The following is a 24,669-nucleotide window of genomic DNA, read 5'->3' on the forward strand; positions in this document are numbered from 1 at the left end:
AATACGTAACAATCTCGTCTTTACAAACCTACTTCATCATAAATCTCAAAAACCATTTTGTAAAATAGACTACTAAACAATCACTCAGAAATCCTCCCATCATCCAATTCACTCAACATGCAATTTGATTTTTTTTCCCACCACTATTTAAAAAAAATTAAAAAAAAAAAAAATCAAACAGTATATATTTCAAACCCGGACGTAGACTGGTCTTTTTCAGCCTATCCTGCATTTCGAAGATATTTTTTATACCAAAAAAGAAAAAGTTGAAATCATAATGGAGAAAAACAACAAAACAATCTAAGCCAAACAAAAACAATCTCTTTTCCCCCACAGCCAGGTACCACATGCCAGGATTATCATTTATGGATCCTATAAAATAAAGCACGTTGAAATTCAAAATTCGAACTAAATCTATCGACAACGAGAGCGACTTTCGACACATCTTCATTGCCCGAAGAAATGTTATCAAGTAATGCTGTAATGGAAGATTGGGAATACGTAAAATACCTGGCATTCATTTTCTAACCGAATGTTTTTAGTTGGAACAGAAAGCCAGTGATCTGCAAGTGACAATGGAATAATTCTCAAACATTGTTGACAACTTGAAGATGCAGTTCAACTCAGACTCTCAATCAGAGATGGGGTCTGTAGAAAATGGCAATACAATCCCACCACATGCAATGTTAAAGTAAGAAGGCCTACCACATGTGGATGGTAGGATGAACAATGGCAGTTCTCAACTATGATGTCACAACCCTCACTCTTCACCACACAAACCCTCCCAAAACATATAAACAAGAAAAGAAGACAACCCCATTGACGCAAAAGGCAAAAGGAAGACCTAAAAGGATCGGGTATGGATTAGAATAGTGGGAGTCTGGCCCCTAATTTAAAGAAGCAATACAGGGAGAATCTGTATTTTCAGATAGTATAAATACAAGCAGTACCATGACCTGCAATCAGGAAATTCAAGCAGTCAATCATGTATCGCAGTACATGGAAAAACTCTCGTAAGAAAATGAGTTATGGTAGGAGTAACATATAGGTGACAGCATAGTACAAAACCTAAAATTATTTGTCTTTTTATACGTGTGCTGCGCGCACAAGTCTGTATGTGTATATTTGGGGGGTGGGAGTTGGAAGGGGGCATATTTTCATATAAAATCTAAAGTTTATAATAGTGCCTTATATTCAAATTCCTTCAAACAATTAAAAAATGCTTTGCCAGCTTGGTCATATTCTCCAGAGAAAGAAAAAATCCCAAAGAAACTGGAGGAAATTTTCTTCTATATATTCCAGTTCTGGAAGACCAGCTGGCATCCTATCACCTTGTAAGTTTGCACCAGATTTTTTTTTTTTAAATAGATGTTTAGCAGTCAGGTGTAAGACCTCCAATAGTGAATACTTATATTAGAGGGGTAAAGAAGAGAATCCACCCCCTCAGGTTAGTTTTTGTTTATATGCTTTTGGGATCCTTTGTTTATTTTGGAAAGTCTTGTATAGGGAGAGAACCAGCCCTCTCTAAGTGGCTGGGGAGACTTTTGTATTGTTTCTCTGAATATCAATCCTCTTGTAAGGGCCTAAGGGGTTTCCTTACAGAAGGTCATGCAGGGTTCGGAGGATGGGGACAATAATATCATTGTACAACAGACTACCAATGTTTAAAACCCAAGAAACGACCCATTACTGTGATTAGAAGGTTAAGCATCCTCTGTTAGAGCCAAAAATAAACTCCATATCACCTTATTCACCTATTTAGACGGCTAAACTTGGGTCTGCTGTCCCGGATGCATTTCCTTCTCCTGTAAGAATTTGGTCAGGATCCTGCATCGGAAAAGCACATATAAGTGAATCATATACTATGTAGGAAATGAAGCAGCTCAGCGATACAGGTACCAACCTCCATTCCCCATTTGATATAATCTGGAGATTCGCAAGCCTTATATTCATCAACCAAACTTTCAATTATATCCCTTGATTCATCAAACTCTGAGAGGTCATTGTCCTGTCCAATTTTAATGTTTGTTTTGAATTTAGACTTTGTGCAATGAAAAAATTCACGAGGAAGGTACTAATCCACAGAATTCAATACGCTAGACCAGTCAACTAATGCATGGTTAACCTAAATTCATTAAAATATCTATTCCTGACACAATAAGATCAACTAGATAAGGCCAGTGAACAGACAATAAATCTTGAATGGGAGAAGAAAATGTTGGAATAGAAATCTTACAGCAAACATTGGGAACTTCCGATAGTTATCAAGAAAAGCTTGCTTTTTTCTCAACTTCTCATACTGGCTCAAACACTTGCTGAAGAGGTGCCGGATGCTGGTATGGCTAGCTAACATAAGACCACTCACCTGAAAATTATTTCTTTCAGTGAGCATTTCATTGTTTTATACAAATAAATAAAGAAATAGAACAGATAACAAAAGATCGAAATTTAACAATGACAAAAAGCCAAATTAATAGCAGAAAGAGATGAGGTTAAAAAGGGATCTGAAGAGTCCTACCCTATGGGCAGTTTGTACATATGGTGATTTTCGTGAGAGTGCAACCTAAATCAAGTCGGCATATTAGTTCATATGAATCAATGCAGAAAAGTAAGGAAAAAAATGATATCAAAATAGGTTGCTTTTACAATTAAATGAAACCTGGATACTGGCAGGGCCCCACTCAATGAAATTCACGAGCTTCCGTTCACGTATCCTCTGCAAACTTTCATGAACCTATAGCATAATGGAAACATCAAAATATATCAACTGCAAACTTGTAGTAAACCAGTTGTCTTTCATTTTTTTGGCATTTTAACCATCAATACCTGTGTAGGGTCCACTTCTCCCTGTATGATATTCAATATTGATATGTATTTCGCTTGACTAGCCTCTTTTGTTCGAGCATAAGAGGAGACCATAATATTTTTTGTCTGAAAATGATCATAATGTCAGATGAAAGGCACAAATTTGATTATTTAAAAAAAAAAAGTCAACCAAAAACTCTTGCCTGCAGAAGTCTTCTCATCACATCCAGGACAGTGGTTTTCCTTATAACGTTAGCCTACATAGTAGATACTCACAATTTTGATTATACATTGCCAAAAACTGCTACAAGCAAACATGCCAAATGATAAATAATAAAAAACAAGAGCGGTTACACAAACAATTGACACCAAACACCTACAAAAACATGATAAGAAAAGGTGTAAACACAAATCTGTGCAAAGAAGGCCCAACTTTAACCATGTCAACTTGAAATTAGAGGATGATTGTAAAATCAACAGTCACTGATAATGCTCAAAAAATTCAGTTGAGGGATAATGAAGCCATAAAACATATAATATAAATTAGTTACAAGCACAGAAAGAAATACCTGGCGCTCAACCGTTAGTGGAGTGTATCCTGTCATTAGAAAGTGACATCTTGGTGTTGGAATTAGAGAGGCCAGGAGACCAACCAAATCATTGTTCATGTATCCTGGATATCTCAAAGTGGTTGTGCTAGCTGACATTACTGTAGACACCAAGGAGTTTGTTTGCGCAAAGGTTGGATTTGATAGATGAAGGCGTTCTACAGCTATTCTATTCAAGGCAGTATTATCAAGAACAACAACACAATCAGCATTGAGTGTTAGCCGCTTGAGAGTCAGAAGTGAGTTGTAAGGCTGGACTACAACATCACTTGTTTCCATCTGGTTAGGGAAAACACTGTACGTCTGAACCAGTTTTTTGCTGTAGCGATCATTCAGAGTCTCCAAGAGATATGAACCCATGCCTGCATTATATCAAGTGGTAAAACTCCAGTACAGAAGTAGGGAAGTAAATAAACATTTATTTACACATTTCTAGTCCTCAGAATTCTTTTAATTTTTATTTATTCTAGTATATGCCCTTTTGATTTTGGCAGATTTATTTACATGTATACCTGATCCTGTTCCTCCAGCAATTGAATGGCATAGAACAAAACCCTCGAGACTGTCACTTCCATCTGCTTCTCTGTCAATCATGTCCATTATATCCTCTTCAACACCCTTTCCCTGATCAGGTCTTCAAATCAATGTTAATAAGATGCCACATGGACAGCTTATAATTTTAAGAAGCAAGTCGCATTAACTTTGTTGTGTACAAAGTTAATATCATAGAAGGAATATCAGCAGGTTTCTCAAATGATGATTTCGAAACTACAGGGAAAATAATGGAAAACAAAAACCTGATGATATCCACTAGCCCAGTTATTTCCAGCACCACCACCATGATCTGAAACAAAGATGTTCTCGTGGTTGTAGAGATTTCGATATTCACTATTTTGAATACCATTGATGACTCTGGGCTCCAGGTCAATAAGTAAAGCTCTTGGTATGTAGTGCTGATCATCAGCTTGATAGAAGAATACATCTTTCCGGTCACCTCCCTGCATATCATAATCTATCTTTACATCATTCCCTTGGAATGTATTTGCAGCTTATGTATGCAAAATATATATATATATATATATATATATACATACATATATATACAAACATATATGTGTGTGTGTGTGATTACGATCAAAGAGGCGGTACAGTGCAGTGTCACATAGTCACTACTAATAAGAGTAATGGATACTCTTTCCGTTCTTCATATTATCTCTGCCATATTGCTAAGAAATCTATGAACTCTGAGGTGCAGGTAAAAGTGGAGCAAGACCACGTCAGTTGAACACTAATAACGGAACTAAAATGAAAACCCGAGAATCTTCAACCAAGGGTATGATAAATTACAATGCTTGATGCCCCATAAAACTAACACCTCTCTCCCCCCAATGCCCCAGTTAACCCCTTCGCGCAAGTTCATGTTCACGATCACCATGCAATTCTTGCTTGTTACAACCTTTAGGCCATTTCCCACTTATCTCCTAAAGTATTACAAAAAGAGAAAAAAAAAACAAATTCGAAAAGTGCCTATACTGTTCATTTCGTTATTTCTTCCCGATTTTCTCAGCAATCAAACAGACAGCCACGTGCACAATACATCACACTATGAACTAATTAACAAGCAAAACAGGAAGAAGAGAAGCAGAGCAGAGACCTGAGTAGCAAAATCTTCGAGAATGCCATCTTTGCTGATTCCATGCTCGAGGCAGAGCTGCTTCCAGAACTCCATGCCGATCTGGTTCCCACATTGTCCAACTTGCAGAGTGATGATCTCCCTCGGCATATTGTTAAGAAAATTAGGGCTGGACAATGAATTAAGGTGGAAGAGGTAAAAATTGTTATCTATAATCTGGGTCTGGGTCTGGCGCGGAAGCCCTTTCAAATGGGTAGAAGAAAGAAAGAGAGGGAAAGGAAAGGAAATGAATTTTCCCGGAAATTTTGTGTGAAAATGAGAGTGGATGGAAGCAATTGAATTCACGGTTCGTTCGTAAAGACTTCTTTCTGATCAATGCTAACTTGCGCACTGCCAGTTCACAACCTTGGGCTTCTTGGCCCAGTACAATATGGGTTGGGCCGCCGGAGCTCTATTGTGCCCGATGTCTGAAAATGGCTATTATTATTATTTACAAATTGCTTAGTGATTTTATTATTATTATTATTTTTAGTATTGGGGTAGGTATCAAACTCACAACCTCCTAGTTGGAGATATATACCAACTATCGTCTTTTCAATATATTTTGAAATATTACACTATATAAGGAGTAGAGATGTCAATACGAACCTATCTCAATGATAGGTAACATCTATTCTTTCTATTAAAATAGAGGATTCAAATTCTCGTATTTCACATTTATTATAATAAAAAACAATCACAGAGAATAAAGGTTATAACTAGAGACTATCTAAGAGATGTCTTAACTACTAATTAACTTTTTAATGGGTTTCTTAACTTATAATTTACTTTACAGCATTGATTTGATATTTTCTATTGTTTCTAGTTTCTCACCAGTTTGATAAAATTTTTAAAATTCGAAGGTTCGATCTCGGCCCAAAAAAAATCCAAAATGATGTTAATTTTGATGATTTATTTACAAAAAGTACTGATATTTTATTGTGGAGATGATGTAAAAGAGAAGGGAAGAAGAAGGTGGGGTTAAATAAGAAAGAAAACAGTTGAAAAATGTAGTTACTATAATAAGAGCTGCTGCAAATTGGGAAGTATGGCCATCGAAATTCGCGGGAAATTCCCATTCGAGCATCCTCCACCATTGTTCAACCTCGCCAAATCTGGACAAGTGTTGGGCTCTCGCCATTCCCACTTCTTAAACTCATTTTCCAACATGAATTTTCACTTTCCCCCGTTCATTTTCTCTCATTTCTTCCTTCTCTTGCCTCGTCCAATAACCCTTTTCTGTTCGTCTCTCGTATCCATTGATCCGAACAAACAACCACCTTACTTCCCTCTCCGTTTCCACAAATTTGGGCGGATTTTCACATTCTGGTGGAAGATTTTTCTCCGACCACCACTGGATTGTTGGGTCTTTGATAGGTTGGTTTTGATTCTGCTCAATTTCGTTCCTAATTCTGAGGGCTAGGGCAGAATCTTGGTTTCTTGTCGATTCTTCTATAAGGGGTCTCGAGGTCGACTGCAATTGCTGGTATGTTGTTCGCTTCATTTCCACGCTCCCTTGATCTGAGATTGATATTGTGTTTGCGTGAGACGATTGATTTTCCCTAAAAATTTATTATCAGCACATGTGATTGAGTTCTAAAATGGAGCAATTTCGGCAGCTCGGAGAGGCCTTGGGAAGTCTAAAGGCCCTAATGCTATTCAGAGATAGCATTCATGTAAATCAGCGGCAGTGCTCTTTATTGTTTGATGTTCTGTGCTTTGCGTATGATTCAGTGGCGGAGGAGATGAAGCAAAATCTTCGATTCGAAGAGAAGCACACGAGATGGAAGGTTTTGGACCTGCCATTGAGAGACCTGAACAGGGTATTCAAAGAAGCAGAATGGTACATTAGGCAGTGTTTGGAAACCAAGGATTGGTGGGCAAAAGCCATCATGCTATATCAGAACACCGATTGCATCGAATTTCATATTCACAATTTGTTGTACTGCATCTCGGTTGTCGTTGAAGCCCTTGAAACAGCAGGAGAAATCTCTGGTTGCGATCACCATGAGATGGCGAAGAAGAGGATAATAAACTCCACCAAATACAGGAATGAAAACAAGGATTTGAAGATTTTCCGGTGGAAATATGGGAAGCAATACCTGATTACTCAGGATTTCTGCAATCGGGTCGATGCGGTTTGGAAAGAAGATAGATGGGTTCTACTCAGTAAGATCCGGGAGAAGAAATTCACAGCTTCATCCAAGTATGAGCAACGACTAACGGATCTTCTACTTAAAAACTTAGATGGGTTAGAGTCTTTGAATGGAAAGCTGTTGCCAAGTTCAATGCTAGTAGGATCAAGGGACTACCAGGTGAGGAGACGATTAGGGGGTGGGAGTCAATACAAAGAGATACTCTGGTTAGGGGAAAGCTTTGCCATGAAACATTTTTTTGGGGAAATTGAATCCTTAATTCCAGAGATCTCCACGCTGTTATCTCGTTCCCATCCAAACATAACAAGATTTCTTTGTGGGTTTACTGATGAGGAAAAGAAAGAGTGTTTCTTGATTATGGAACTTATGAGTAGAGACCTGTCGAGCTACGTAAAGGAGATTTGTGGCCCTCGTAAGAGAATTCCATTTACCCTTCCTGTAGCTCTAGATTTGATGCTTCAAATTGCAAGAGGAATGGAATATCTCCACTCAAATAAAATCTACCACGGGAATTTGAATCCTTGTAACATTCTGATTAAGCCAAGAGCTTATTCTACTGACGGGTACGTGCATGCTCAGGTCTCTGGGTTTGGCCTACCTGTTGTCAAGTTCAAGAACTCCTCAAATCAAAACGAAGCCCTCCCATTCATATGGCATTCTCCAGAAGTTTTAGAAGAGCAGGATCAATCAGGAACCACCGAGAGTTCCAAGTATACTGAGAAGTCCGATGTATACAGCTTTGGCATGGTTTGTTTTGAGGTTCTGACTGGGAAAGTCCCTTTTGAGGATAGCCATCTTCAAGGGGACAAGATGAGCCGAAACATTAGAGCAGGGGAGAGGCCACTTTTTCCCCATAGTATGCCAAAATATGTGACGAACTTGACCAAGAGATGCTGGCATACCGACCCGAATCAAAGGCCGAGCTTCTCGTCCATTTGTAGGATTCTTCGGTACACAAAGCGATTTGTAGCATTGCATCCTGATTATAATAGTCAGACAGATCCTGCTACGCCAATAGTAGATTACTGTGACATTGAATCAGGTTTGTTGAGGAAGTTGCCGCCATCTTGGGGAAGGTGTGATGCATCATCAACAATATTAGATATCCCATTTCAGATGTTTGTTTACAGAATCGTAGAAAAACAGAAATCCGGTACAAGCAGTACTAAAGATACTTCAGAATCAGGAAGTGATGGTGCCTCAGCATGTGGGGATGAATCTGCATCATCAGTAGATGATCCTTTCCAAACGGTTACTGAGAAAAGATTACCAGCTCCACGTGAAGGAATGAGCACAGGCCGGAGGCTTTCGTTGACGAAGAACTCTTCTGATAATAAACTGAACAAGCTACCAGGTTCTCCTCGTTATTTCTAATGCTTACTTTCTTGTTGAAATATCATCTATTTTGTCTAGTTTAAGAGTTATAATTACTGAAGCTAAAATAAACTGAACACTGCACTTAGAATCAACAGATCACAAAGATTAAACAATGAACAGTTGCGCATGAATGGAGAAGTAACACTCTCTTAATCTTCAATAGATCTTCTAGACTCACCTGCACGAATTGCAATAGAATACATACCTGAATCTCAAACTGGTTGTAATTTGAACTAATGAGCGTTTCTGTTTCGTCTTCATAAATGATGTAAACTGAAGTCAATCAATATAACAAATGATTAAAGTGCTCTTAAGTTCTAAAACTAACTTCAAGTTGACTCCACAACACAGGTACACCAAAAGGACGATCTTCAAGGCCTCCACAAATTAGTCCTCGCGGGCGTAGTATGCGAATGAATTCTGAAAGCCAGCTTATGGCATTGAGTCCAAAGGTTAGAAGATCATGTGGCCATGCTTCAGATTCTGAGCTATCCTAGAAACCAAGGAAGAAGTATTGATGGAGCTGACGACCTCAGTGATTTAAGGCATTGCTCATTCAAATGTTTCCCTGATAAGGCCTGAATGAACTATGGGGTTCACAAGAAATTTCTTCTTCCCTTGATGGGTGGTGGGTGGGAAAGGACATGGAGCAGCGTTTCACAGCTTAGAATGATTCACCATGTTTTGTAACTAGGAATAATCAGCCTTATGAAAGAACAGTAGATGAGTCAAAATTCTGAAAGTGGGGAAAGAATTGCTGTCAAGTAGTATATTTCTTTCAAAGTTTTGCTGTCTATCTTGAATTCTAACTTGAGCTAATGAGCACCTGAAGGAAAGCAAAGCAAATGAAGAGATTAGAGTTCTGCAATCCACTACAGAAGACGACTATGCTGTGTTCACCCATGAAAATGGGTTTGGAAATGGAAGGGGGAAGGTCAAGAATACATGGAAATGGAAGCAAGATTCGAAAGTTTATTAAATTTTTGTTAGAACCAGAGTTCATTTGAGATGTATTGCCTTACTACAGATTTCAACATTTGGAATGAGAAATGATTTAAACTTGGCATGAAATATTGTACCATCACCATTCAGCTACAATACAATAAAGTGGCAAGAAACAAGAAACAACGACATCTCCTCGTCTTCCATGAGTTCCTAAAATGTAAAATCAGAAACATGATTAATCAATTTGTTCCATGCCCTGTGGAAGAAACTTGAATCTGTTCAAATTACCGATGGATGATGAATGATGCACCTTCGACAACTTGAGCAAATTTATGGCCCAAAGAAACATAATGTCCAAAAATTTTAACTTGAGAGTTTCTCTGTTCCATCATTCTAAAAGTTTAAATTCTACCCAATTTTTCTTTTTTTAACAATGAAAATTGTAATGGTGAATTATAAAAGAGAGCATATGAGGGAATAGGAATCGATAATTTCAATTATACTCTTGAACTTTATAATAAATTTTAATTATGCTTCTGTTTCAAAAGTCTTAATGTTAAAATTCTTTTTTTTTAAATGTTACAACTATTAACTAATTACGAAAATATGATGTGACAATAATGTGACAACGAGCTATAAAATAGATAAAGACACAAATCTCAATTAATAAATAGATAGACAACTCTAGTCTTTAATTTTGTCTGTTTTATAGCTCTTTTGGTGGCTCTATTTTTTGTCAATTAATAGTGGAAATTGAGGCCTCATATCTTCTTCATCATCCATGGTTTGCTTACCATTTAAGAATTTTGTTTTCTCTAAGAATTGTTTATTTCAAATGAGAGTATTTTTTAAACAAATTTAAAGTGTAAAATCAAAACTTTTGAAACAATCAACTAGAATTGAAACTCCACTAAAAGTTCAGCAGTATTTTGTATAATTTAACCGTTTTTATTTTGTTATTAACCTTTTAATTTATTACAATTTAAATTAGTATATAATTGTAGTCCGAGGGTTTTTTGTTCTTTTAAGCGTAGCAGTTAAAAAATGTAATTTAAAAAACACTCCTAATAATAGAACATCTTATTTAATTCAAATAATTTTTGTTCTTTAAAAACATACACTTGATTTTGGAAAAAAAAATATATTATTTGTAGGTGGGTGGTCTACTGGTCTCCCAGACCATTTATTAAGAAGCTATTTATCTAAAATCATCTTAAGAGATAATTTTAAAAAATGACCATCCAATATTTTTTTTAAGACAAGATTTATATATTCTTATATTTGAAATTATTTTAAAACTATTTTTAAATTAAAAAAAAAACTTAAAATACAGCTTAAACGTGAATAAAATCGTGTGTAAACCTTTTCTTTTACTCGCCTCAAACTCTTAAAAAAGTAGTGCTTTTCACATGAAATTTAACGATTGTGTAAAGAATTCTAAATCAAGTAGAATAAAGAAACCTCACGTTCTTAAACTAAATATCTAAAAATATTTTCTCCTCTATTAAAATTTTCCTTTTGTTACACTTTAGAAAGTTTAGTAATTTAAGAGCTATTTTTATAGCTTTCTATTTTTTAAACAAAATTTAAGTAAAATTATGTTTGAATAATTATTTTCAAAACTTATTTTTACATATGATTTTTTTTTTGTTTGTTTAATTATCAGTCTAAAAAAGTCAAGAGTATCAGGTTTTAGCATTGACTAAATTTAACAATAGCATTAAATTAACGATAAACCTTAATTAGCTAATCCCATTAGACCAATTCACAACCAAAAAGAACCATTAAAGCAATAGGAGAACTTCAAGCTAAATATTGTGAAGGTTTTGACTTTGTGGTCCAAACCTTCCCTATTGATCAACAAGGGAACAGGGAAAAATTTTGCTTCCAAAAATTTATGTCAGTTTTTTCTTTTTCTCTCTTTATTTCCCAAAATGTCTCATTGACTTGTGTTTCTAAAGAACATAATGCCGTTTGTTTGTGAAACACGTTACAGATCTAAAGTAAAAAATGGTGGGAGGAGCGACAGGAAATGGAGCAGACACTAAAGAAGAACAAGAATGGAGAGAAGCTGGAGGAGGAGACAGTCAAGACCCAGTATCGAATTCGTCATTTCTACCGGAATTGAATCTTCTACTTGTGCTTTTATCATTGGTTCCTTCCAATTCGGATGAAGATTCAAACGGTGACAATGGTGAGTTGAGAATGAAAGAGCTTGAAACTAGTAAAGTTTGTAATACTGCACGATCGAGCGTAAAAAAGAAAGACGTAATTGAATCGAGGCCTGAAGGTCGACGAATACCTCAAAGGTTTCATACAACAATAAAAGATCACAGGTTCTTCCTCTTTTTACAATTCATCTACTCCATGTGCATGTTCTTTAGAAAGAAAAGCTTCAAATGGCAATTATTATTCACAGGCATGGCAGAAAAATGTGAAGCAGTCGAATAAGAAGACAGTGAAGAAACATGAAGATTTGTTGCCGCTATTCAAGTGATGTTGAAATTCTTCTTTGCTCTTCTTATTTGGCTTGATTTTACCATTTTTCCCTTTTTGTAATTTTGACTTCTTCGATGCTTGTGGCCTATATCTTTGAATAGCCCTATTACTTTCATTATCCTTCATAAAACAGGCATAAATAATGGTGAATAGAATCATACTCATACAAAAATTTTCCATTATTATAGCTTAACAACTAACATACTTAGGCTCTAACCCAATTTTCAATAAAGACGTTTGTCGTTAATCTAATGGGACAATCGTCTAACCCTACTACATTAAATTACCAAGGAGTAAAGAAATTTGTCTTATATTCAAAAACTTCAAAGGTTGTGTCTTGACCAACCGTGTCATTGTACCTTAAATTCTCATTTGGAAATATAGAATGCATACCAAACCGTAAAGATATATAACTCCACTTAGGGTTAGAATAGCCTCATTGTACTAAAAAAAATGTGGTCAATATTATCTTCATTGGGCAAAATTACTTGCGGAAATCGAAGGACCTGGATTTCGAAAATAACTTGCCTATCTACATGAGTGTGACAGAACCAAATCCTGCAGAAAATACAATCAATGAAAGAATTCAAAGCAAAGGATGTTCAAAAGTTTGCATTTCAACCATAATATTTGAACGCATGTAAGTGAAGAAAGCGATATATAAAAGGCAGAGGGAAGAAACCAATAGATGAAATTATGGATATTGCCACTACATGCACTGTTCCTGTATCTTTACGCAAAGCAAACAGAGCCATCTTAAGGACCATATCGAAGTCCCATCACATAAGAGCGCGGGGGAAAGAATAGCACGTAATTGAAAACTAGAATCATTAAAACCTCTGCTCTCCCAAATCTAGCGGAGGCATTAAAATGTGCTTATTCTATTGTCAAAACATTTATTGGACATAGCATAAGAATAAAAGCTTATGCTAGCATGCGTTTGTAGAAAGATATTTAAAATCAGGGATGCAAATTATAAACACACTCAATACTGCCTTAAACTAGTTCTTGGAAAGAGAATAATTAAGACATCCTAGTTTACCATCCCTCCCTTGCCTACAAAAATAGCAGACCGTTCAACAAATGTAAGTTAGTACCCAATAATCAGTCCGAGATTCTGATCTCGACTCCCAAAACGTCCTTCACCATTTCGTATGTCACAAATGCGATTGCAATTGATGGGACAACCTGAACAAGGCAGCAGACGAATCAGAAAATATCCTTCATCCAGTAAAAACCATTAAAGTCAATTCGTAAATCAACTTGTAATAATTATGCTCGTCAAATTTAAGCCAGGAATGATATATACCACTCTAAAAGAAATGCTTGTACACCAACTTTTTAAAAATAATACAATGCGAAAATTTTAAAAGAAGGGACCACGAAGGGATGCAATTCCACATATCCATGCTTCTAATTTAAATGGGATATAAATCGGCAGCATTTACAATAAACATCAACAACAATCTTAAGATTATAATTTGACCGAATCAAAACTGTCCATCAGACACAGATGATGTGAGTACAACTTCAAGCAGCTCAACTATATTTTAATCTGCATATGTGCTGCCACTGGAAACTCCAGTATGAATTCAGAAAGTACGAACAAAAAACAAACAGATATTATCCAAACAGGAGAGACTAAAATTTACTTGGAGTTTTCTTTCCTCCTTTTTTAGTTATGATTTTTTTTCATTCTTACTGGTTGGAGGCAGTTCTTTAATAGCTCCCCAGTGATTTTCATGTGGCAACTGGCGAGTAATTTTGTATCTTTTCATTTTATAAATAAAAAGTTGATAGTTGGGGAAACGAGTATAAGTTAGAAGCAACCATTATATGTTGACCCATTGAATAAAGTGGCAAGCTATAAACCAATATGCCTGCTAACCATCCATAAAGGATATTAGATATCCTACATTTTCTCAAAGTCAGAATGTAAGATCAAACAATTACGTATAATGATCAAGATGAAGCTCTGGCCCCCAAACTCCCACGTTATTTTTCTTCCATAAAAAAAAAAAAAAAAAAGATATCAAACTTGAGAGCAAAAAATAATATTACATGCAACATGTTTTCAAAGTAATCAACACATGCTTTGAGGTTAAGATAATCTCAATTCGTCACTGTTCTTATGGTTTGTGGAGCTTTTAAAACAAACGTTCGAGGTAATTAAAATAACTGCTGCTGGTGAGGAGTGGCTACTATCCCTTTGGTTTGAGTTATAGGTGACAAGAACCTGAATCTCTCTATTTGAGTTCCACGATGTATAGCTTTACCTTATTTGTATACCTGTACTTGAAATTAACAAAGCTACAATTCCAACCAAGGGGAAATCTTGTTAACTCTAAGTAATTGGAGATTCTTTAATTGGGTTGTCCTTGTCCAAAAAACAGTTGCAGATATAATCTTTGAAGATTGTCTATAGAAAACCAATATCCATCGGCATTCATGACTAATAACTTTAGATAACAATAAAGATCTAAATCATCATAACACTATTCTTACTTTTGCTGTTTTTTTTTTTGGTTTTCTAAAACCATCTTAAACCGGCATGATTAAACAATCTTCTAACATTAAAAAAACAGGCCAAGGTATCATACAAATATATGTATGTATATATATATATAATTTTTAAAACCATTTGTCAAACAAATAAATAAGACTAAGACCTCATCGATCCCCCAAACTCAGTATACAGAACCTTTCAATCATACCATCAAATTCAGAATTAGACCCAATCAGTCAACTTTTAGATAATGCATCATATTAATATAAACAAGTAGAGAGGAAGAGCATGCCTAACCTTCACTGAGTTGGGGACCAAACCCTTGTACAATGCTCTAAAGCCTTCATAACGAACAGTTTTTCTAAAAGCATCGACCATGCCAGTGTATTCGAGGGATGCCTTACTTCTTCCATCACCAGTGACTATAGAAGCAGCATTATTCCAGCCCACCATCTGCATTCTTCTACGAATGACATCAAGAGGATAAGCAACAGTTTGACCAACTGTACCAGCAGCAGCTCCACATGCTAGGCGTGTTGTTACACTGAGCTCTGAATCTTCAACAAGTCCAAGTGGTTTGTTTTTTATTAACCAATCTTTAAGTGATTCATACACAGCAAAGTTAAGACCCACATACGGAACCTGCAAAATGGAACATGTTTAATTTAAACTTCATGCACAAAGTATATGAACAATGTACCTTCTATAAACCAAAAATTGTAATCCAAACAAGTTTCATAGCATTAAGACAATAAATTAAACTAGTAGTAATTGCTCCTTAGTAAATGAATTTAGGATGATGGAAAGGAAAGATGACATCAAAGAAGCACGGACATGATTCATTATATTCTAAAAACCTAGGACATGAAATGGCAAAGGCCCATCAATTAAAATATATATAATTATTATTATTATACATTTCAATAATCCCCATGCTAAAAATTTAATATAGTTTATGATATTTTCATATAAAAGAGTAATAAAATATGCAATATTTTCTAGAAATTAAAGAAACTAGTTACCTATTTCTAATGATACAAAAGATTGCTGTCTACAATATTTCTTTTTTTTTCAAGTGTGCTTTGCTTCACTCAATTGACACATTATCATCTCCAGCCTCTAAGTGAGCAAGAACCTCATCACCGCACCACAGAAATACTTATAATGACAGCAAATATTTAAAAAGATAATAATAATGAACTTACAACACCAATGACAGAAGGAAGCCAACCCTTGTACAAAGCCCTTGGACCTTCTTCCCGGAGCACTGTTGAAAGAGCATGAAATATTCCTCTATACTGGTAAGGAGACTTATCTGTCTGGAAAAAAGAAAAGGAAAATAAAGGAAATCTCAATTTTATTGGAAAAAAAAAATGTCACAAAATATAAAGTTGTATTGCCGCATCAATCCATTTTCTGGGATTACAGACACTCGGCCATGAATACAGACTTGGAAACCCATCAAGAATATATCACCATACAAAGGGCAAGAAACCAAGGACAAGTACCTGCACAGTTAGTCTGCCTCGCACCATGTCCATAGGGTAAGTTGCTGACATGGCAATTATTCCAGCACAAGCTCCAGCACCAAGACGTAGGAGAGGAGTGAGTTGAGCATTTTCTGCAAAAATAATAACAAAGCAGTTAGATTGAGATTTGGGCAGGAGGGGTAGGAATTGTTGTGGTTGTCATAATAGCTAGCACGAGCAGGTCACAAATCATATTACAAAAATGATATATGGTGGCCAATATGGACTTACGGTCACCAGTCTGCTCCCTGTAGAAATACAGTATTCCCCTGTCGATGGAAAACAAAATAAATATTAGCAATTCAGCAAATATTAAAGAGAAAATTATGGCATTTAAGGAGATCTGCATCCAAGATGTATGGTTGGTTCCTTAGGGCCCATTTGGTAATATTCATGTTTCTTGTTTCTCGTTTCCAATTTTTTTAAGAAATTTAAGCACTTTACAACTAATTTTGTTTCTTGTTACTCATTTTTTTAGAACATTCTCACAATTCTATAAAAAATTTTGGAAACAACCAAAACAAGTTTCTCCTTTCTTGTTCCTATTTTCAATTTGTTCCAAAACGTAAATAAAAAGATTGTTTTATCATACTTGAATTTGAATTTTTAGATATTGGAACCATGCAATACATTTTTAAGAAACAAAAATAAGAAACAGGAACGTTACCAAACGGGTCCTTATTGACATATTAGTAAGATGGCCAACAAGTATGAATGGTTATGCAAATCATCGATCATACTTTTTTCCATCTTCCACCTTCAGCAATTAGATTGTCCTAGTAACCCTAGTCCAAAATGATACACTGTGTTGGGAGATTCATAGCACTCTATGAAATCGGTCTCTCTCAAAAATGATCAAGCAACAATAATGGGAAAATTAAAAAATAAAATAAAATAATAATAATAATAATTTTGTGGATAAGAAGAAGAAGAAGAATAATAATAACTATTGCTTTTAGCTAGATTCACTGTGCTCTAATCAAGCAAGAATAATGGAATCGAGCCACTACTCATCAGTGATCAGTGACATAAAACCAAGGTTCATAGGTACTTTTTACCACCGGCTAGAAATAAACCACGGCACCCATCCAACAAGTGCATCAGATTTAACTTAAATCACTAAAGCTATCCATCTCTGAAGACAAAATTGAAGCTGAATATCGTGCATTATTATGCCAGAACATTGACTTAGAGAAGAAAACTTACTGAGAAGCTTGCTCATAGCTGAAGAATTTTACTGCTGAATTTGGTACTATACGGGCACAATTTGTACCATTGCCTTTGAATAGTCCTCGAAATCCCTCAGTTCTCCAAATATATTTCAACCCTTGTATCGTTCCATTATATTTTATACTATGAGGATTCTGGACCTGTTTGTCGAAGGAGCTAAATAAGAGATTGTAGCTATGTATATCCTACTTTGTGCCCATGCATATATGCGTCGTGTGTATGTGAACAAAATGATCAACTAATCATGAATAAACTAGACAAACCTGTAGTAATATCTTCAGACGCTCCAAAGGGGCAACAGCGGTCCGAGACCTGAAAGGATACAAAACCTTTCAGAAAATGGATTCGCACTATAGGAAGGTCAGATATAAAGTTCTATAAATCAGGTAACTCGGAGGACTAAAAAGAAGCAACGAAGTCAAAATATAGAAAACCCTATACGATGCACGCACTAACGGTACCAACATAATTATTTACGTAACTTCTTCCCCAGGTCCAAAATAGTGACATACTATCAAGTTCAATAGTCAGTCTGATTTACGAATTAATAGAATGGACGGTCCAAAATTCAGTTGTTAGGTTTACTCTCCCACATATCTTTTCCTCATTAACAAACAACCAAAGCAGCGGACGAGCTACGACTTTACAAATTGTGCTACAATTTAAACAGGTAGCCAAAAGGACAAAACAAAATGTTGTGTCCATTAAAAACTCAATTTACATCGATATAAATGACAGTAATCATGGAAGAAATGGAACTCACACTCCACCGGCGACTCCACCAGCAACCAGAGATTTGCAGATGGTAAGCACGGCATAACTGGGTGCTTTGACGCCTTCTGTGGCAAGCTTCGCCTCCTCTGCCAGGTTTACGATCGTAGATACAGCCGATTCGGTTCGTTTGACGTCCTCCGAAGCCATATATTAAATCAGCGATATAGAAAACGAAGTGTAGCCTCGCCGAAACCCTAAGTCGCCGACGGTCGTCCTTAATGGAAGCTTGATCTCAGCCTCCGAACAAGATTCCGGCGATTATTCAGAAAGCGAGCTTTTGCATTTCTCTCTTCGTCAGTGTTAGTCGGGGAGGGCGGGGGGGTGCTGCGGCTGCGGTTGCGAAGTCATGAACAAGACAACTGAGACCTCAAAACTACAGCCGTTAATTGACGGCGTTTAGTTGATGTTGATTGACGGCGTCTAATTGGTGGTCCGGCTTGCTTTCGATATTGAGATCAATTCTCAGCCACTAGGTTTACTCTCTCTAAATAGTGAAAAGTAGTGTACTCGCCTTAGTTGAATGACACGTGGAATCGTGAGAAATACTCGGGTGTTGGAAGGATCACCATAGTAACCAACGGTCTCACCGATTACATTCCACCGTCAGGTAAGAATTATGATCGCTAAGATTTTTTTTCAAACAAAATATTCCGTAAGAAGTCAAACTATATATTTTTTTTTGTATTAAGTTACAAATTTCATTTTTATGGCTTTCGACTATTTTAGATAGGATCCTAATTAAGTTTCAATTCAATTTTAATATAGCTTAATTGGGTAAAATATTATAATATGTTATAAAAGTTAAACGTTGGAATTCCATCCCCTAAAAGGTTCTTTATAGTTTTTATTGTATCCAATTTCGAGGTTAGTTCTATACTTACCACTACATAAGTCGGTGATGGAGAAAGCTCGAACGCGATGCCTGTTTCCTAGTAAAGGAACTAGGAGATCACTCAACCATACTTAACTTTGAAGTTCTTATGACTGAGCCACCGAAGAGAAAGGTTCATACTGTTGGTATAGGTAATAACAATAAATTCTTTTAAGCCCTTTCCTAACCATGTTTACATGGTCTCGGGATTTCTCTCATTCGAATGTGGTATCGGTTCATTTCATGTACCCCTCATCTCTAGTCGAGCGTCACATAGTGAGGTATATAGTCGATGTGGTCTGTTCTTGAACTAGTAGGTGTTTTGGGACGGGTCGTGCACTTAACAAGGTAGTGAGTCCCAAAATATGTGTAGTCATGGAAATATGTGGTTGAGCTATCCAACAAGTGGTATGTGCTGGTAAGGAGGGTTGACGCATGTTAAAGGTAATATGCTCATAATAAGACATGGATAGATTAATATTGGAGTGGGATTCGGTGACACTTTGTTCAAAGAAAAGATCGTTGGGAATGCGACCAAAGTCCCAAATCAGCTAAATAAGGAAGAATATCTTAGGTATATATGGGAAGCACTACATATTCATATATAATGAGGGGTTTTGAGTGATTCTAAAAATACCAGAAGCAAAACCATGAATAAGATTGTATCGTATGAATGGAGATGTAGAAAGTAGTTTATTGTCTCATAACAATTTATTTATATGGTAAAAAAGTACCCTAAAAAAACTTTAAAGAATTGTTTTAAAAAGCCTTCAAAGGATAAAAAATCCTAAAGAATTATTAAATGAAATAAAATTAAAATAAATAATAACTATATATAATTTTTATGGTGAGGAAAGAAATCGTTTTGAAATTAATAATAAGTTCAGGTTGGTTTGGTTTAACCTAAACTTATTTTAAGTGAACCATCGAACCACTAACTATGAAATTTTCATTTATTTGAACCCAATTAATTTGAGTTTGGTTGGATTGATCGATTTTTTCAGGTCATTCGATTATTTAAACATCCCTACTAGTCATAAGCAAAATAAATGCCACAACTAAATGAGGAGGAGCAATCTCAATTAGTCACAGACTTTGTGTTTGCGAGGATTAAACTAATTTTATGATGCTAGGCTAGTTTGTATAAATCCCAAGTCAAACCGATCTAAATTAAATGATTGTTACTATTTTATTACTTTTTGTTACTAAAAAGGTGTAGTCTATATAATTTGGGTTTGGGTCTCACTGGATATTGTTTCACTTTCTTTTCATTTTTCTTTTATTCAATTATAAATCTTGTTACAATTAATTAAATAGAAAATAAATTATCGTATATTAATCGATATGATTATGATGAGGATAATTTGATCGAGGTGAATGGGTTGAATTGACTTGGGTTTTTTCAACAAAACAAACAAACCTACTTGAAGTGTTTTTTTCTCCCTCCGGACCAGCTATCTTTTTAGGTTTGATTTTTTTTAATCAAAATAACATTTTCTTTGTCAACCTAAATATAACTCAATTGATTAAGGTACTTGTTTTCGATCAAAAGATCGTGAGTTCGAATCTTCATATTCATATGTTCTAAAAAAATACTTTTTCTTTAAAAATACAAACTTATCAGTATTTTAACAATAACACCTTTTTTTAAGCCGATACAGTAGTACTTAGATGTAAAAACAAACAAGCTATCGTTTTGATAACGTCCTAATATCACACTTGAATTCAAAATTTTGAAATTTGAATGTGGAGGAAACTACAATTATTTTCTTAATTCAACAACATGTGGGATTGTAGATTCGAATCTTCAACATTTTGGTCGATGATATATACTATAATCAATTTAACTATATTCAAATTCTCATAAGCTACCAATTTAAACCGTCGGTAACATTTCAATTCTTATTATGGCAACACTATTAAACGTGCTGCTTTATTTGTGCTAATTGCCAACTTAGCAAATGAAGTAAATAAGTGAAGGTTAATTGGATTTGATTTAAGTGCAAGTTTGCAAATTAATGATTATATTTATTGTATTTTAAGAAAAAATTCATTACACATCGTGGATCAAAAATCAATGGTTTAGTCTCCAACCTAGCAGGGTTGAACTAAAAAAATATTTTTTAGAAACTACCATCACTTTTATTATTATTTTTTTAAATATAGCATAAATGTGATTTTTCTTAATAATTTACATTACATTCGAGTTTGAGTTTAATTTGGATTATATTATTTTTGTAAATTTCAAAATTTATACTAAATTAAAAAATACATATTTATTTATTAAATGTTCCTACTTCTCGACCAAAGCGAGCACAGGAAAAATAGAGGGAGGGAGAGAAATGTCCATATTGCCTTAAAAGAAAAATCATCAGATATTGCTTATACTTAATAATAAATATATTGACATACATGATTTAGGAAATTACAAAAACATCAGTAAAGGAAATATATGTATAATATTAGGTTTAAAATTTTACAAAATGATATAAATTGCATCTAATCTAAGGCTAGCGAAAATTTTATAAATACATATATGTTTTAAGTCATTTAGTGTAAGTTTTGTTATTTGTTTTATAATATCATATTACAATTGTGATTTGAACACATATAAGATTTTTTTAGTTGATCATGACTTATTAAATTACGAAAAATAATTACATTTTCAATTGCTATAACAACCTTCAAATATCTCCGATGTCTTGTACTAAAAAAAACCTTCAAATATTTTAATAAAAATAAAAATAAAATTGGAAGCCAAGAACATATACACAGCCAGAAAAAGTTAAGAAGTCAAGGGCAGTGTAGTAGGTAGGGTTCTTAACTTGGGCCATATGTGGGCTGAATTTATCTAGTTCTAGCCCACAAAAAAGGCCCACGCCATCGTATACCAAAAGAAATAAATAATTAATTAATTATAGAAAGAAAAATTACAAATTCTCATCTCCCTCTTTCATAACTGTTTTATTTTAAAAAAATTAAGTTTATAAATATTACTCCAACGCCTATTTATAGGTTTATTTCTTAAAAGGTTTTCAAATTCTCACTCACATTAAAATAAAAAAGTTTTAAAAAGTTTTGTTTATTTTTTCTAAAAGTTTAGAGGATTTGAATGTGTTGTAAGAAAAAGTAATACCAAATAAATTGAAAATATGAAGCATAACTTTTAAAAATTAAAAAACAAAAAACCCATATGAATTTTTAATGAGGAATTTTATTAATAGCATAACAATATGAATTCTAGAGGGTGCTAGTTTGGCGCAAGAGATGAATAATCTTCGTTAATGTTAGCGTTTTTATTTCTAACATTCGCTCCAACATTCTCCCCCTTTGCTACACATTTCGCCTCGTGATAAATGTTCTATTTTTTATTTTTTAAAAATCAAGCTTATAAATATCACTTTCACTAGGTTTATTGATTTTATTACTATTTTTTCAAAAATATTTTCAAAAGTTAATTCACATTTTTAAAACTATATAGCATAACTTTCAAAAATTAAAAAACAAAAAATCCTTATCAAATGGGACCTTCGATTCCCAACGATGAATTTTATCGCTTGTAGCAATACGAGTTTTAGAGAGTGCTCGTTTAACTCAAGAGATTAATATAAAAATATCAACAACTCTATTTTGGCTGATGTGAACGTTTTCATTTCCAACTTTTCCTCCAAATCACTCATTTTATTTTTTTTGCCAAGTTTGTCGTATTGTTGTATATATGTGATGGAAAAGACGAAATAAATAAAATGAGTTGTTTTTTCTTTTCCTTTAAATTTAGTGTAGGAAATGGCGTATAAAGCCGTAGGCTGAGGGATATGATAGGAACGGGATGTTTTTCTAATATAATGGGCGGCCGAAATGTGAAATCTCCTCCACACCCATTGCTGATTTCTCCATCACAAATGCAACAAAACAGTACTTGGTTTTGTAGACTTGTCTCTTTTCCATCTTCCACAAAAGTTTAAAAGCTCGAATTAATTTTATTTTGATTTTTTTCAGTACAACATGTGGAGGTGGGGATTCGAACTCATGACCATTTTGATTTTTTTCAGTACAACATGTGGAGGTGGGGATTCGAACTCATGACCTTTTGGTCAGAATTCAGTGTCTTAATCACTTGAGTTGTGCTCGATTTGACAATTTCATTTTGATTCTTAAACTTTTGAAATGTGTATTTACGGTTCATTCTCGTCCTATCTAATACCGACCATATGATTCGACTTGTTCTAGTGGTGTGGCCATTATTTATCTCATGGGGTCTAGACTTGAGAGGAAGAAAAAGATTGGGCGGCTTTTGGAAGGGGGATCGATTTCCAAATCCAAAGCTTGAATACGACATATCGGAGAAACTAAAAGGAAAATTGTAATTGGGACCTTGGGAAGTTGGGCATGACCCCAAAATTAAACCACATTTGTTTTGTTTCTGTTTTTATTTTTTAAATAATAAATAAGGATCAGAGATTCAAACTCATGAATTTTTTGTCACAGCTATATGTCACTCCTTACTGAGCTAAATTCATGTTAGTCCATCAATTGATTCTCCTTGATCTAAAAAAATAATGAAAATAATTGACTGACTGAATATTATAAAAAAAAATTAAGTATAACCACATCTTCATTTATGGTTTTTTTTTATTGCCTCTCTCAACTCTGATCTTTCTTGCCTCTGCTCGCTCACCTCTGGCTCCCTTTGCTGTCTAAACTCGAATCTCTCACCTCTGTTAGCTCTTATATTCATATATGAATTAATTTATCCAACTTATCAATTTAAAATATGTGTTCGCAGTTCTTTTGATTCTTTTTTAAAAGTTAAACCTTGAAAAAAAACGTTATTTTAAACCAAAACTGAGTGACCCCTAATTATCCCTAACTCTATGTAAATAGAGTGGAAGTGTGTGTTGTATTGGATAAATAAATAAAAATATAAGATATATTATAATAAATCAACCAAAGCATAATTCAATTGGTTAAGATATGTATCTTCGACCATAAAAAAATCATGGATTTGAATTCATGTTCTTGCACATAATAAAATATTATTTAGGTAACTACTTTGGTGCTCCTCATGTGAGCATAATTTCAATTTGGTTCAAATAATTTGGACCTTGATATAATCTTTGAATGAATATTATATATTAATAAGAATGCAGGGAACTAAGCCTATTACTTAGAAAAACCTTAGTCCTCAGACATAATTAACAACACAACTAATATGTTGCAACAACCAATTATGGATCGACTAAGTACTAACTCTCTGGTTAGATACGATACATCTCTCAAGAAACTTATTTCTAACTCGGTTCTGTAGTTTTAAACCTTTCTACTTGATTCCTATAATTTGGTTAAACCTCTTCGGTTATTCATAACTTAATTTTTACTCAAAAAAAAAATCCATATTTTTTTCTTAACTTTGTTACTCAATCTTAGACCTTAATATAATCGATGAAATAGAAAACATAAAATTATTACCCGTAAATAGAAAAATATGTCATGTATTCGAAACTAAATCAAAATTGTAAGGAATAAATTAGAAATTTAACCTAAAATATAATTAGAAATATGAAATTTTGATGTGAAACAAAAACGAGGAAGACAATTAAAGTTTGGTCTGTAGTTGGGTTGGAGGGGACACCCAAGTGAAGTGAGGCTGAAAATTATTGCAAAAAGGTATTTTAGTATGCGTTGAAAAATATTCTA

The 24,669-nt window shown here is 34.5% G+C and overlaps 3 protein-coding genes and 1 long non-coding RNA gene across 11 annotated transcripts; 2 read left to right on the forward strand and 2 right to left on the reverse strand.

Annotated features, from left to right (window-relative positions):
• Positions 1-19: 19 nt before the first annotated feature.
• Positions 20-5,390, reverse strand: LOC111016348 (tubulin gamma-2 chain). 6 transcript variants are annotated; one of them, XR_015790801.1, is made up of 13 exons: positions 5,068-5,390; positions 4,211-4,411; positions 3,926-4,037; positions 3,375-3,775; positions 3,009-3,062; positions 2,827-2,931; positions 2,660-2,734; positions 2,519-2,563; positions 2,237-2,365; positions 1,904-2,008; positions 1,755-1,827; positions 511-563; positions 20-226 (listed from the first exon to the last, which is right to left on the reverse strand). XR_015790801.1 is itself a non-coding variant. In XM_022291722.1 (12 exons), the coding sequence occupies exons 1-11, from the start codon at positions 5,194-5,196 to the stop codon at positions 1,759-1,761; spliced, it is 1,425 nt and encodes a 474-aa protein (XP_022147414.1). In that variant the 5' UTR covers positions 5,197-5,390; the 3' UTR covers positions 577-956; positions 1,755-1,758. The 6 variants fall into 6 exon arrangements, 2 of the variants coding, with proteins under 2 accessions (XP_022147414.1, XP_022147413.1); XR_002602175.2 differs by having other exon boundaries at positions 20-372; XR_015790800.1 differs by having other exon boundaries at positions 1,746-1,827.
• A 712-nt stretch (positions 5,391-6,102) lies between these two features.
• On the forward strand, positions 6,103-9,689 carry LOC111016392 (uncharacterized). 3 transcript variants are annotated; one of them, XM_022291787.2, is made up of 3 exons: positions 6,103-6,571; positions 6,666-8,595; positions 8,970-9,689. In XM_022291787.2, exons 2-3 carry the CDS (start codon positions 6,687-6,689, stop codon positions 9,113-9,115), a joined length of 2,055 nt encoding a protein of 684 aa, XP_022147479.1. In that variant the 5' UTR covers positions 6,103-6,571; positions 6,666-6,686; the 3' UTR covers positions 9,116-9,689. The 3 variants fall into 3 exon arrangements, with proteins under 3 accessions (XP_022147479.1, XP_022147480.1, XP_087980773.1); XM_022291788.2 differs by having other exon boundaries at positions 6,705-8,595; XM_088124647.1 differs by having other exon boundaries at positions 6,103-8,595.
• A 1,697-nt stretch (positions 9,690-11,386) lies between these two features.
• Positions 11,387-12,069, forward strand: LOC111016361 (uncharacterized). The gene is made up of 3 exons (XR_002602178.2): positions 11,387-11,462; positions 11,560-11,899; positions 11,983-12,069. It is a non-coding gene; the product is annotated as an uncharacterized LOC111016361 (long non-coding RNA).
• Positions 12,070-12,873: 804 nt separating this feature from the next.
• ADNT1 (adenine nucleotide transporter 1) lies at positions 12,874-18,441 on the reverse strand. The gene is made up of 8 exons (XM_022291744.2): positions 18,091-18,441; positions 17,591-17,639; positions 17,304-17,467; positions 16,329-16,366; positions 16,077-16,189; positions 15,774-15,887; positions 14,866-15,210; positions 12,874-13,250 (listed from the first exon to the last, which is right to left on the reverse strand). The coding sequence occupies exons 1-8, from the start codon at positions 18,246-18,248 to the stop codon at positions 13,167-13,169; spliced, it is 1,065 nt and encodes a 354-aa protein (XP_022147436.1). The 5' UTR covers positions 18,249-18,441; the 3' UTR covers positions 12,874-13,166.
• Positions 18,442-24,669: the final 6,228 nt, after the last annotated feature.

This window comes from Momordica charantia (genome assembly GCF_013281855.1).
Source record: "Momordica charantia cultivar OHB3-1 chromosome 5 unlocalized genomic scaffold, Mcharantia_2.0 BLBB01000005.1, whole genome shotgun sequence".
Classification (NCBI taxonomy): domain Eukaryota; kingdom Viridiplantae; phylum Streptophyta; class Magnoliopsida; order Cucurbitales; family Cucurbitaceae; genus Momordica; species Momordica charantia.